General features: G+C 52.1%; 5 protein-coding genes across 5 annotated transcripts; 3 read left to right on the top strand and 2 right to left on the bottom strand.

The window, feature by feature from the left end:
* Positions 1 to 426: 426 nt before the first annotated feature.
* RHO25_001989 (uncharacterized protein) lies at positions 427 to 1,194 on the top strand (the record flags this gene model as incomplete). The annotated part of the gene is made up of 2 exons (XM_023594581.1): positions 427 to 1,047; positions 1,099 to 1,194. The coding sequence occupies 2 exons, from the start codon at positions 427 to 429 to the stop codon at positions 1,192 to 1,194; spliced, it is 717 nt and encodes a 238-aa protein (XP_023459850.1).
* A 126-nt stretch (positions 1,195 to 1,320) lies between these two features.
* RHO25_001988 (uncharacterized protein) lies at positions 1,321 to 3,461 on the bottom strand (the record flags this gene model as incomplete). The annotated part of the gene is made up of 3 exons (XM_023594580.2): positions 1,321 to 1,412; positions 1,466 to 3,182; positions 3,240 to 3,461. The coding sequence occupies 3 exons, from the start codon at positions 3,459 to 3,461 to the stop codon at positions 1,321 to 1,323; spliced, it is 2,031 nt and encodes a 676-aa protein (XP_023459855.1).
* Positions 3,462 to 3,680: 219 nt separating this feature from the next.
* Positions 3,681 to 4,792, top strand: RHO25_001987 (uncharacterized protein; the record flags this gene model as incomplete). Its single annotated transcript, XM_023594579.2, has 3 exons — positions 3,681 to 3,959; positions 4,015 to 4,554; positions 4,610 to 4,792. 3 exons carry the CDS (start codon positions 3,681 to 3,683, stop codon positions 4,790 to 4,792), a joined length of 1,002 nt encoding a protein of 333 aa, XP_023459854.1.
* A 257-nt stretch (positions 4,793 to 5,049) lies between these two features.
* Positions 5,050 to 6,297, bottom strand: RHO25_001986 (uncharacterized protein; the record flags this gene model as incomplete). The annotated part of the gene is made up of 3 exons (XM_023594578.2): positions 5,050 to 6,054; positions 6,107 to 6,214; positions 6,289 to 6,297. 3 exons carry the CDS (start codon positions 6,295 to 6,297, stop codon positions 5,050 to 5,052), a joined length of 1,122 nt encoding a protein of 373 aa, XP_023459853.2.
* Positions 6,298 to 6,776: 479 nt separating this feature from the next.
* RHO25_001985 (uncharacterized protein) lies at positions 6,777 to 9,014 on the top strand (the record flags this gene model as incomplete). The annotated part of the gene is made up of 1 exon (XM_023594577.1): positions 6,777 to 9,014. One exon carries the CDS (start codon positions 6,777 to 6,779, stop codon positions 9,012 to 9,014), a length of 2,238 nt encoding a protein of 745 aa, XP_023459852.1.
* Positions 9,015 to 14,230: the final 5,216 nt, after the last annotated feature.

Here is a 14,230-nt window from a genome sequence, read left to right as displayed (position 1 = left end):
TTCTCCTCGGGAGCCTTCTGCTGCCAGATGAAGGGGCGCTCGCATCTTATCACCGTCTCTTGAACGCCATCATGCTAGATCGTTCTATGCAAAGAGTAGTCGTAGATACCTCATGCCTTGCTATAATCATGGCATTCACTCTCATCACAAACTGTCGACCCCCTTCAGTCACTTCCATAGCCGCGACTCTTCAGTTGCCTCAGCATGGGACACAGCATATGTGATTTCCATTGCTGCCTCTTCATATGCGAATTGGACAACTCACCTCTTTCCGCCCGCACCACCAGCATAAATTCCCGCTCCTCCCCCTTCATCTTGCTCTCATCCCCCATGACTAACAACAAACAACACCAGACGCAGCTCATCACTCCGTCCAGTATATAAATAAAGACATATCCCACAACAGCATCAACAACTGCCGACACCATGCCGACGCAAAAGAAGAAAACCCCGCGCCGCGCAACAAACCCCCAATTCGACAGCCTCCTCACCTCTCTCCCTCTCGAACTCCGCCAAGAGATCTACTCATATCTCTTCAGCAACACCATCGTCGTCCTCCCTCGCCGCATGAGAGGCAATCCGAAAGGCTTGTCGCGCTCTCCACCATTCCTCCTCACCTGCAAGGGCTTCTACTCCGAGGCCATCGACTTCTACTACAAGCATTCCATCTTCCAAATGAAGCATGCTAGAGCCAACTCGCAACTTCCCTGCCTTCCGAAGTGGCTGAAGAAGATCGGAAAGAAGCGAGCAGGTCTGATTAGGGAGTTCCGTGTGGTTCCACCGGAAATTGCGGAGGAAGTAGCTAAGCCTCCTGTTGATCCGTTTACGCTGATGACGGCTCGCTGCGAGAATGCGGAGTGGACGATTGAGAGAGCGAAGTACTGGGTCGGAAAAGACTCGGGCGTGGAGCAGTTGGCCAACGGAGTGTTCAAGAGCTGCGTCTGCGTGCACATCGAATTGTGCTCGGAGAAGGCCACGGCTCAGGATCAGGTGTGGACTACTGAGCCGATGGAGTACCTGAAGAAGTGGAAGCATGACCATGTTGACGTGAGTCTACCATCAACGCATTGATTGATCTTCTTGCTGACTAGGGTTCAGCCGCCATGTGACCACATTGTCGCGAAGGCTGAATGTGTCTCAAGATCCGGCGACTCTGTGTTCTCTTATGGCGAGCATGGCTATCTAGCCTTCTAGGTGCATCATCCGCGAGCTGATGACTGAGATGGGATTGTCAGCAGTGTCAAAGATAGGAGCTGTTCAAGAAGGCAGCCTCAAATACACAATGTATATTCATCATAATGATTCTCTGTAGCATGTCGTTTACTTCATCAGCTTACTAACAGCCCAGTCGACATTCAAACCTCTCAGATCGCCGTAGTGCTGTCCGACACCTAGGAATACAACTGGAATGCCTGGAGATTGTCAGCAGTCGTTTCTCCACAAATTCTCAAGGAACAGTACTTACCAGTCGCGTGCACCATACTCACAAGCGTACCCACCATGTCGCCCACAGTATCACACTTCGAAATGATAAAGCCATCCATACCTACACCCCCGTTCCTCAGCACACCCTTTTGGTCAACGAATTGCTCCGCAAAATGTCTGGCCTGTGACACACTGTCCGTTCCAACCAACGCCTCACCAACCATGAAAATCTTATCAGGATTGGCCAGCTGCCCGAATTTCGTCAAAGAGCTCATGAGTCTCTGATCATTGTGTCGTCGTCCCGCAGTATCGATCAGCACAACATCGAAAAGAATATTACCACCTCCAGCGTTCGTGGCGTAGGTGACAGCCTGCTTCGCCACATCTGCAGCGTCTTTCCCGTAGCCTTTTTGGAAAAGCTCCACGTGGCCAACATTTTCCCTTCGGCTCAACTCGGTCAAATTGCGTACGTGTACTCCGAGTTGTTCCACAGCACCGGAGCGGAAGGTATCACATGCCACTACAAGCACCCTGAACTTGTTTTGTAGCAAGAAATATGCGATCTTGCTGAGGTTTGTGCTCTTGCCAACACCGTTGACTCCAACGATCGAAATGACATATGGGCGAGGATTGCGACCCTCGATCGTGTTGTTGATATTTCGGAGAAGGTCCAGTGAGCTGGTGGGTGTAAGTATGCGAGTCAGAGCTTTGCTCATACTCTCTCGTAGCGTCTTCTCGATCGAAGTGAAAGATGCCGTCTTCTGGTTAAGAAGATCTGTCTCAACACTCTGACAGAGTCGATCAGCAGCTTCTGGTGCGACGTTCTTCTCCAGCAACGAATTTCGTATTTGCTGCATGGGTTGCTTCAAGTCCTCTTTCGTGAGCGATTTACCTCCCACCACGTTTCGGAACAAGCCAGAGAGCTTGCTGCTTGCAGTACCAATGAGGCCGGAAACCTCTTTCTCCGTACTCGCTGCTTGCTTTTGCTGCTTGGACTCGGCCAAAATTGCCTCCACCTCATCATCGAGATCCTTAAGCACAAATTGCCCTTTTGTAGTCCTACTCCCCATTTGTGTTGCATTCACGTCGTCGACATCTAGCGCATTCGGCTCCTCATTGCTCGGTGTGGCCGTGGCACTGTAGTCCAGCACTTCACCATCGTCTTCCTGGGCTACACCACTGGCATCCCATCTCCGCTTCGCTTTGCCCTTCCCTTGCGAGCTCTTAGGTCTCCTATCACTCTCGTCGCCTGAAGACACTGGAGCAGAGTTGCTAAATTGATTTGCTTTCTTTCTTTGCTTTCGCGAAAGCCCTCCAGGTCCGGCCTTTGCTGCTAGCAGGTGTGATGGTGCGTGCAGTGGTGTGGTAGGTCGCGAAGTATCAGGTGTCGCGACAGGCGTGATGTCAGCGCTGGTCGTATCGTATACTACATCTTTCACCTGAGGTACTGCAGGCTTCTTGAAGTGGGGTACGGGCGGAGCAGGAGGACCGTCTTCCTCATCTGCCTGCGAAGCGGAACTCGATGGCGGTGTGAGCTCGACTTGGCTCTCTGAATCCACCTCGCTTGGTCTGCGCCTGGTACTACCAGTATCGAGCTTGCGAACGAGGGCGTCGAAGGTCTGGTCGAAGTCCCGTGTGTCGATTTTCGAGACATGCTGCTTCTTGAGCTCGGTAGCATACTGCTTAGCGAATAGCGCTTTCACTGTGGTCAACAGATTATCGATCCAGGACAGATGCAATAAGGACTGGTAGACAGCCTAGACGGATCGATCAGCTGTGCGAATTCTCATGCGCTGTGGCTGCCTCTTACCCACCACGAAGATCAGGCCGGCATCTTTCAGTGTGGTATACTTTAGAGTATATTTGTCCTTTCGGTATGGCGCATGGCCAGCTCCGTCGCCGCCGGCGGGCTTCTGTCGTTCCTCGATGAAGACATCGTTGATCAGGCTGTTGATGACGCTGGAAGAGAGTGGAGCGTAGTGCTTCCGCCAGAGGACAATGCCCGACGTTGTGACGATCTCGAAAGCGTCCAACATGGCCGCGCGTGGTGTCGGGAAAATCGGACGAGACGACGAAGTGGTGGTGGTGCTCGAGATGTGGGCGATGACTTCACAGCTTCCGCCGAAAGTCTGCAGCTGAACCCTGAGACGGCCATCTTCACACCAGCTTTCCACATGTTTGTGCATGCATGCGTGCACCTCCGCCCACGAACCTGCTCTACCATCTGAACACAAGAACCTTTAATCGTCGGCGCCATGCAGCGTCCCACCTACGCCAACTCGCCTCCGCTCCACCACCCCGTCCCGCAACACGTCTCGACAGTCCCGCAGCTGCGATCCCCTCCGCCGCCTGCCTCAGCCAACAGTCAATATGGATATGCGTCAGGCCAGTCACCGCCGCAGAGCCAGCAAGGCGGCGCGGGCAACTATATGCATCCGGCATTCGGTAATTTCATGAACGACTCTACAGCGCAAATGGGTTTCCAGCTAGGAAAGAGTGCAGTAGATGCTGGTCAGCAATACGTTGAGCAAAACGTAGGTCCAACCACTTCCTAGAAGGCATTCGCAGTACTGATACCATTCTGCACAGTTCAACAGATACGTCAACGTCTCAGCCCTCAAACACTACTTCAACGTCTCAAATCGCTACGTCCTCACCAAACTCCTCATCGTCCTCTTCCCCTGGCGACACCGTCCCTGGTCACGCCAACAAGTCCGCTCCAACGAACCCGGCCAACACCCCAACAGCATCGAATTCCTCCCCCCTCGCGAAGATGTCAACTCGCCGGACATGTACATTCCAGTCATGGCCTTCATCACATATACCCTCCTCTCGACATTACTCGCGGGCCTGAATGGAAAGTTCGAACCACAATTGCTAGGGATAACATTCACGAATGGTGTGTTTGTGCTGGGATTGGAGCTGGTGGTATTATGGCTTGGGAAATACTTTTTGAACATTCAGAGTGAGAGTCAGATTTATGATCTGATTGCGTATAGTGGATACAAGTTTGTGGGAATTATCGTGACGATAACAGCGGCTTCGGTTATTAACCATGGAACTTCTCTGGGAGGTTGGGCAGGCTGGCTTGTGTTCCTCTACACTTTTGCTGCCAATGCTTTCTTTTTGGTAAGCGAGATATTATGGAGTGGGCGTGTGAGTAGTGCTGACGAAAGGCTTCTAGCTGCGATCCCTGAAGTACGTCCTCCTACCCTCCGACAACGCTCCGGGAAACCCTGGCATGCAGACGATTGCCAAGGCGCAACGGTCGAGGAGAACACAGTTCTTGTTCATCTACAGCTACATTGTGCAGTTTGTGTTCATGTGGTGGTTGAGCTCGTTGAAGCTCTCCGGCGACAAGAAGTGAGCGGTAAAGGAGATTGCTAGTTTTGGCTTTCTGAGGAGTCCAAAAGATGGTGAAGCGTTCAAGCGGGGAGGATGGGCTTGCATTGATACTGCATGGATGGCCAAGAAATGGGATATATCACGAATAGAGAACACGTTCCACGTGTGACGTGTGAACTGGTCTGCGCGCGAACAGCGGTTTCTATTGCGAGCGCTCAAATGGCCGCGTGCAGAGCTATCGCATGCGTGGGTCGACCATGATCCTCTCCTTTGACACGATCACAAATTGAGCTTTTTCTCAAGGTCTGCCCATCTTCCTTCCCGCAACGGGTCAATCTTCCTCAATTCCTCTAGCCACTGCTTCATTTCGGCTGTCGTGACTTTCTTGTTACCTGCTTCCACCTCCACATACTTTCTCGAGTAATCCAACAACGCTTGGTAGATGTATTTGCAATCTTCTGCGCCACCCAGCATATCCTTCACGTTATCCAGCTCCTGATCCAGATAGTGCAGGCGATCAGCATTGCCCACATTCTGCAAGATCACAGGCCGCTTCGGATTCGACTCGTCTAGTGTCGACATGAGATATTGGTGATAGAACCACAGACTTTGATCGTAGGGGTCTGTGTAGAGGGCTTTGGTGATCAGCTCAAACTCCTTATCATAGAGCTCTCTTCTCGCAGCATCATCTGCTCTCCTCTCATCCAGCAACCGCGGTATGAGCTGTCCTCGATTATGCCACGCGCTGAAATTCGAGAGGTTCGATTCAATCATCTTGGTCGTATACTCGAATTCCGCTTCGCACATGCTCTTCCCACTCAGGCTTTCGATATTATCCACCACGACCCTTCTGTAGTTCCAACCGTGGAAATTCCTGCTATCCATAGATAGCATTTTGCTCACCAGGCCTAGCTCGCCCTTCCATAGCTCGATTGTGGCATGTGCAGGGATATGCTGCGTCGCGGTGACGAGGAGCCAGCGGCGATGGTTCCAGATCCAGTAGCATTTGGGCCATTGTTTGAGGAGAGGGAGTTGGAATTGGAGGTCTTCTTTTATGAGGAGGAGGATTTCGCGTTGGGGGACTGTGAGGTTGGCTTTTTCTGCTGCTGCGGCGTCGGCTTCTTCAGGTTGGGTTTCGCTGTCTTTGGGCGCGGAGAGCTCTTTGGCGAAGACGTCTTCGAGAATAACGCGTCGGTGGTTCCATATTGTGTAGTATTCGGGGTTCTGGTTGAGGAGGCGAGAGGTGAGGAGGAGGCTGTCGTTGGAGAAGTCGTGGGCGGCGATCTGTCTCTGTCAGCGATTCTGGAATGACCATGGCTCCAATGTAGATACTTACTCGCTCAAACACGTCCTTCTCGAGTTGCTTGTACTGCACGATATGCTTGCGTTCCCTTTCGCGGTCCTTGTCGCTCTTGTCGGGCACGCTTCCCCGCGTAACGCCGTGCTGGGCAGACGAGGTCAGTTCACGTCCTGAACCTCACTTCATCCTGTCCAATACGCCCACGAGTAACAACTTACACTTGCCATCGCTACTTCCAAGTCGTAATGTCCGCGAAGTGAAGGTGAGACGGTATGCCGAGCATGCGCTCGACTTGCTGCTGCTTCTCCGCATGATCATGGACACAAGCTTGTCGCTGGTCGCTGCCGCTGCCGGCGAGCACACTGAGGCAGCAGCACCCGCCGTGAAGCAAGTCCGTACGCGGCATCGAGATGCACACTTCTTGCATTGTTCACGACGCTGTCACTGATGGTAGGCTATGAAATCGTCTCCTACACATCACTATTTTGACTGCCCCAAGGCCCCACCTCCATCACACCACGTCCCTTCGAGCATTAATACAGGGAAATGCGACTCTGGGCTAAAAAGAAGAAGAGCGGGTCCCTAGGCACAGAACGCCCCGCTGAGCCAGTGCGTGCGAGTTCCCATCTCGAGCTTCCGATTCCTGGCCCAAAGCTCGAACAACAGCGATCGCAGCCCGACAAGACTGTTCACCCTCTAAGCGCAAATGAGCCATCCATCGAGCATCAGTGGACACAGTGGTGCCGATGCTCAATCTGCAAGAAAAAGCCAAAAAGCATGCCAAAAGAGTGGATTCTTGTTGGATGGGTCAAGGAGCATCACTACTACCACGACCCGGGCGCTACTTACCCCTGCTACAGGCAGCCGTTCTGGTACAAGAAGACAACCTGGCACCCTCAGTTTGGACCGCCGGAGGAACTCTGGAAGCGCGTCGACGCAGGACATTACTCCACCAGGACTTTGTGAGAGCAGTTCCTCGTCAGAAGAGAGCGAGATCGCCACCCCTTCAACGCAAGAGTCGGCGAGACAATATCGGGCTAGACGTTGGAAACAACCTGACCGCTTTATACCTGCTCGTGCCTGTACTCCCACGAAGCAAGATCTGTATCTGACTCCGCCGCGAACACGAACCGCGTTGGCCGACCCCTTCGGCCCGGCCCCCAACACTGCGTCTCGTGGAAATGACCGCTTTGTGACTCTTTGTAGACCACCGCCGCCTTCGAGAACCACAGCGCTACCGCCACTTCCTCCTGGACTTGCAAACGAACGAAGAGCAGCCAGCGCGGGCGCTGTCTGGACCGTGGGCGGCACACAAGTCACAGAAGGGGTGGCCAGTACGCCAAATGGCAGAGGCGGCAGAGTTACCAGTGGCACCAACGCCCCACATTATACTTCAAACTTCTTGCACAGACACACTCCGAGTGAGGACGAGGCGATACACGGCAGCCGGCTCGCTGTTGCACTGGAAGTCTCTCCTTCGGGCAGCCTCTTCTCAGACACTTCTTCGCCCACATCTCCTGTCCCTTGCTCCCCGCGGCGGAGATCGCTCAGCGACGCCCCACGTTTCCGAACAAGCTGGAATAATGGCACGTGGGAGACAGCCAACTTGACTTCACCAACAGAAGCAGGAAAGACAAAGGCCAAGGACGTTCCAATAATTCCATTTCGCGTTCTTGACGCACCTGCTCTACGAGATGACTATTACTGCTCACTATTGGCGTATTCGTCCACGATGCAATGCCTGGCTGTTGGACTCGGGTCTCATGTCTATCTCTGGTCGGAAGTCCGCGGGTCCGTGCCGACGCATGTCCCAGACTCCCTCACAGCTCCGTTCAGTGCGCACGTCACATCATTGTCATTCAGCTCTGTAGAAGGTGGCAGCTCGATACTTGCGATTGGTCGAGCTGATGGTCGTGTCACGCTCTGGAGTCCGCAAGACCATGACCCCCGATTCGACAGTGAGCAGCCGGCTCCTGTAGCCTGTGTCTGTTTCCGGCCCAATGCTGTGAGACGGTCGTCAGTTAAGGAGCCAGGCATGATGGTCATGACTGAGGAGCTACTAGTGGGCGATGAGTCTGGTAATGTCTATTACTACTCTGTGGAATGGCCGACTCCTGACCAGCGGGACCTTTTCGGGTGGCCTGGCAGCATGACTATAATTGCAAGACTGAGCTGTCACTCTCAGCAAGTCTGCGGTCTTGCGTGGAGCAAAGAAGGCGAGTATTTCGCTACAGGCGGCAACGACAATCACCTCTACCTCTTCGAGACGAAGAAGCTATTCCCGCGTAATGGCAACCATCAGGGCAATGCAACCAGCGATCTCACAGTTCTCAATGGGAGCAGCACAAGTGGTGACCCCTTGGCCGGTCAAGGCGAAGTTCTCGCCATCACTGCTGGGCGACAAAAGCACCTGTTCTCCCTCAACGCAGCAGTCAAAGCCATCTCCTTTGCGCCCTGGCAGCCTTCCCTCGTAGCAGCCGGAGGGGGCAGCAACGACCGCTGCATCCACTTCTTCCATGCTGTTTCTGGGGCCACTCTTGCTACGATTGACTGCCACGCGCAAGTCACCAGCTTGGTCTGGAGCGAGACACGAAAGGAAATCGCGGCAACTTTTGGCTTCGCACAACCAGAGCATCCGTATCGTATCGCGGTCTTTGCTTGGCCAAGTTGCAAGAAGGTGGTAGGCATCCCGTGGTGGGGTGAAGAGAGAGCTTTATATGCTGTGGCATATCCCGGAGGACCAAATGGTGGGAGATCAGGAATGAAGAAGGATGGTGAGGCATGTCTGGTGGTCGCAACAAGTGATGCGAGTATCAAGTTCCATGAGGTCTGGGGACAGAAGACGAGGAGTAGCGGTACTGGGAACAAGGGCTTGCTGGGTGGAAGTCGTATCTTGGAGGATGGCGTGAGTGGGTTTGTGGAGGAGATGGGAAGGATTAGGTGATGTTGGCGGAAGGTCAATGATTATTGTTTCGAACTATGGAAGGTGAGTGCGGAAAGGAGACCTGTGATGAGGCTCTCGATTGTCGATACTTATCCTATGAACCTGAATTCTCTACCGCTGATCGCTTCTGAGGGAGCTCCATACACTATACGCGTGTCTCTTCTTCGCCAGTTGAGAATGGGTACAGCTCGTCGCCTGAGTAAGCTCTTGGCTAGCGATTTCTGCTTCTCCGTGTTTACATGCGATCTGAACCCCTTGCTGCATAAGCATAAATTCATTAACAACATGATCTTTGCAAACTTGAACCTTGCGCTTGCGGGACTGACTGATCGGAGAGGTAAAGCCTTCCACAACATTGATATTATCGTCCAATATTTAGTCGTCAACGATCATCACTGGCGAGCTGGTTGAGTCGGTAAGTCGTCACGCCTATAGCTGATGCCCGACGAAGCTGCAGCTCTTGAGGCGTTCAGACAAAACGATGTTCTGAACGCGTCGCGTGCCTCGAATTGACTACAGTTTTCTGGTGGCGATTGTTTTGTTTTTCTGAGCTCGACTTTTTGGTATTTGTGCCCAGGCTGAAGATCTTTTATGCTAATGTTCACCTCTTTTAATGCTGGATCCTACTCTTTAGCATTTATATGTCTGCCAGCAACGAAGTTATCAACGATCGTCACTGGCTCGTTGGGTGAGTCGATAAGTCGTCAGTCGCAATTGCTGATGCTCGACGAAGACATAGGTGCTACTGCCTGCAGGCAACACAATATGCCTGGGGTGGTGAGTTGCAAATGATCGATCACGATTCACCAGGAGCGATTGTTTTGCCTCACTATCCCAACTTTTGCAAATTGGTCCGAGCCCAAGGTCACTCTGGCTACTTTTCTTTCGCCAGAAGACCTGATGTCCAGCGTTGATATTGTGGTCTACCATCAAGTTCCACAACGATCGTTACTAGCGGGTTGGCCGAGTCGGTAAGTCGCCAGCTGTAGATTCTGGATGCTGGTGCCCGAAAAGTCGCAGCACTTATCAAGCTCCTAAGGCGATAGTATGCGCCTATTGCGTGCATTGTATTGTTCCGACGTTAGCCTTCGGTAGCGATTGTTTTGCCTCATCAAGCCCAACTTTTGTATTGCCGAGCAGATTCAAAGGTGGTTTCTGTTTTTGCTCGATTTGCCTTTATACACATTGGCCAGTTTCTCCAGCATATATGTTGCTACCTGCCAGATTATTATTCAACGATCGTATCTAGCGGGCTGGGTGAGTCGGTAAGGCGTCAGCTGCGTGTGCTGATGCTCGATAGCGCTGGCAGATTGCTGGACTAGACGGAGGCAACAATACGCCTCGTCGGATGTTTCATCTCTATGTAGCCGGAAACTTCTGGATACGATTGTTTTTGCCCTCTTGTCGCGATTTTGTACTTTTGTTTTTTGCCAGCTACAGATGGTTTTAGCTGACGCTCTGCTATGCCCACCGAGCGCAGCAATTTGCATGTGTATTGTAGCTCAACATGTCCTCAATCAAAAGTCGTCACTGGCGGGCTGGGTGAGTCGGTAAGTCGTCAGTTATCAATGCTGATGTTCGACAAGCGTGTGCTTATTCCTGGGCTCAAAAGGCGATGCAATTTGCCTACTCTTCCTCGGAATTTCCGCAACCAGCTCCCAGTGTCGACTCTTTTGCTTCCTCATCCCATATTCCACAGGACCTATCGAAAGGTTTGAAGAATGACTTTTGCTAATCTGAACTTCATGGTCTTTCTCTTCGAGTTTTCGTGATTCGTAAATTTGGAGAATACGAAGGGTCCCTGAATGCGGAAAGTCCATTGCATTGTCCTTATGTGGTTCTCCTCTTCATCGTAGTGACTTTGAGTTGGTAGAACATGTGTGTGCAAATCGAATTGATAAAAGTTCCGAAGACGATTCGGACCAGGCGTAGAACGATATAGCTCCACATTTCAGATGCAAGGACGGCGTTCGTTTTGGTATGAGCCCGTAGACGCCACGCCCGCCTTCCCCAATCTTCTCCTCAAGAAAACGACAAGAGCCTACCCGAGTGGATGTGATGGAGTCGGCAGTACCGTCATTACCAAAGCTCGAAGCAGTGATTCAGGGATTTCGAAGCGTGGGGATAACGATAAGACTGGCTGGATACGAGAAGCCAGAATAGTAGGAATACACGAATTCGTGCCGCGTCCCATATTTTGAGATGTGCGAGAGTAGATCGACATAGTCTCGAAGGTATTCTGCAAAATTAATTATTGTCAGTGGTGTATGACAACCGGTCTTCGAAATGCTCCAGCGCATTGAACAGTCACCCTGTCCCATAGCGCTAGCCAGCTTGTTTCGTGTGATGTGAGAAAAAGAGATTCATCTGCTGTGTCATGTCCCATGCGTTATGGTACTAGGTTCGGACCTGTCTACCAGCATAGTTCCGACCAACTCATACTACGTTTCCCACGCTTCGCCCGTCAGAGTCAACCGAGTCATCTTCGGGACCACCAGAGAGTGCACAGCTGTGAAGTGCTCGTGAACGAGGTCCTGCACTTCGGTGCTTCATCGATGCATGCGTGACTGCGCGGCAGCAATATCAGCACCACAGCCGGGAAGTGGGCAGAGGCCCAAATGGGGGACCTAAGATTTGAGGAGAGGCAGACCTTTCTGGACGACTTGATCCCGCGTCGATGCTTGCGTCTGCTCGCAGAAACGTCCAGATAATACGCTGGGATAGCAGACGTATGGAAAGTCGCCGAGGTTGCAAATGCTGTTAGAGCTGCGATTCGTCTTCTCTTGTACCTGCGCACATTGCCTTCCCGCGATGTTGTGTAAGCGCGATTCGTGGAATACGTGAGCATTTGACAAGCAAGCTTCGACTCCATCGCCACACGCATGGCTGTTGTCTGTAATGAAGAAGTTTTGGCTTCGACTGCTTTGGTACTCGTGCTGTCGGGAAACTGTGATTGCATGTGCATGGAATGCCGTCGAAGCGAACGCTGGTGGCCGCCACGAAGGGGGTGCGGCCTGGGTAAGGTCGAAGGTATAAGACCGAGTATCCTGCAGTGCGGTGATAACTCGCTAAAGTCGGGGAGTGAGTTTGCTCTCGCCAAGTAGGCCCTTTCTCCGACTCTCTTCTTGCGCCCGAGATTGAAGATGTGCAATGTCTTCGTCTAAGTGGTCCCGTCAGTCTTAGTCGTTCAGAAAGCTTGAATCGCCGAGACCGACGCGCATCATATCAAAACTAGTGAGGCATCAGCTTGCAAGAGGAGCCGTTATGACTAAGGCAATAAGATCATACGTATTCAGTTGCCATACTTCGTAACGACCATGCTCGCAGCAATAGATAGGTGTAGGATATGTAACACGTTTGATCGATTCCAAGTCCTTCTCGCGTTCTTCGTAGTCGTCTAGCCAGCTCCATCCAAAGCATTGGCGAAGGGGATAGTCGGGCTGAGCAACTTGCGGATCTACCGAGACAATGTCTTGGTCTCTACGCCGTGGCTTTAACGTTGAATCGAGCAACCGTAGTCGTGCCCAGGCTACCTATGCCATAGAAGTACGCCAGTTGATGTCCCAGAAGCACTCCACTTGAGCCCGAAGACAGGCGCTTGTCTTGCCAATCTCGGTATAGAGTGACGTACATATGCTCCGAGTATCGGTCCCAGGGGGTGTCCACCATGTCGACGCAACATGGTCCATAACGATACGACGAACAGAACACAAATGAAGTGTTTGTGTAGTCGAGAGAGGGAAGTTGAGACTTGTTGCAGTAGGGACGCCTCCATCCTTTGTAAGCAACTCCAGTGCAGCGCTCATCATCTCAGGAAAGCTCTGCATTTTGGATCGGTACGCGTCCCGTTCAGCTTCCCTCGTCAAGGTACCGGGCTTCCTATATCGCTCGACAAAAAAGGATTGGCGAGGAAACCCGTGCTTCACCATCTCAAAGTGGAGACCTTGTTGAGAGCCCTTGCCGTCATGTTTGGGTTTGGGACCTTGCGTAAGTTGTCCGACTTTGATGTCCCGAGGGGACAGCCTGGGAAGCGTTAGTAATTCCTTCGGAATAGACGGATAGTAAAGCCTTACCAGTCTTGTAGAAAGTCTAGCCGTGCAAGAACAGTCTTCTTCTTCGGACTCTGGTGAAACGTAATCCTGTACGGTGCGGGTGCTGATGCCAATGTTGTGGTCTGTATAGCAGGTATATGCACAGAAACAGTCGACGCGTCAGGATCGCCACTCACAAGAGCTCTTGGGCGCTTGTTGCTTCTAGGCTTCTGGAGATAGCAAGCATTTGACGTAAGTGTAATCTATCGAACCCTTACCTCGACCAGATATGTATCTTTGGTCCATATAACAGGATCCGAGCTGAATACTTCGAATGCATCCGGAACAGGACGTATGCTCTCACGAGTTGAGTATGTGTCATGTTCCTCGGGCAGTGAGGAATCGGAGTCGACAAATCCAGCAGCAAGACGCTTATTTGATCGCGGCTCTAACAAGGTTGGCTGCTGTAGTGACATCAAGGACTGAGTGGTGGGCACGATTTGCAGATCCGTGGATCGTACAATGCCAGAAGTATTCGGCGGCTTCTGTAAGAGAAGTGTAGCCGGATCCGACGATGTAGAATGAGTTGGTGGGATCGATGGCAGCAACCCGGGCACCGAGGAGACCTGGCGTGAAGTGGTTGGTCGAGAATTGACGAACATCGGATGGATGGGTTTGTCAAGCCCGCTGCCTGGAACAGTTCTCGATTGTAAGGCACGCATCGGGGATACCTGGTGTGAAGTGGTTGGTCCAGGATTTGCGAACATTGGATGAAAAGGCTTGTCGGGCCTATTGCCTGGGACAGTTCTCGATGGAATGGCTTGACTTCAGTGGTCTTCTTCTGCTTCGGCGGATCTGCTGAAAACTGCCATAGCTCCGCAATTTGACCTGCTTCGCGACTCGAGCTGTCAGGCTCATCGCATACTCGTACAGGCCACGATCGTCAGACTTCCAAAGTTCCTTGGATACCGCCAGGAGCTTCGCATGACCTTCCATAACCATGCCACCGTGTCACTCGAAGGTCAACTCGTACACGCACGCAATACCACGAGGTCCATGCACGAGCTTGACGTCTTTCAAGGCGAGATCACCAGTGAACGGTAAATCGATGCAGCCTTCGTGTGGATTTCTGTTTGTGAAATAACCATCTGTCCAGACAAGCTGCAATCGCAAAGTTGGCACGAC

This window comes from Cercospora beticola, chromosome 1 (genome assembly GCF_033473495.1).
Source record: "Cercospora beticola chromosome 1, complete sequence".
NCBI classification, from domain to species: Eukaryota; Fungi; Ascomycota; class Dothideomycetes; order Mycosphaerellales; family Mycosphaerellaceae; genus Cercospora; species Cercospora beticola.
Note: the sequence above shows the minus strand (reverse complement) of the source record. Positions and strands in the feature narration are given on the sequence as shown.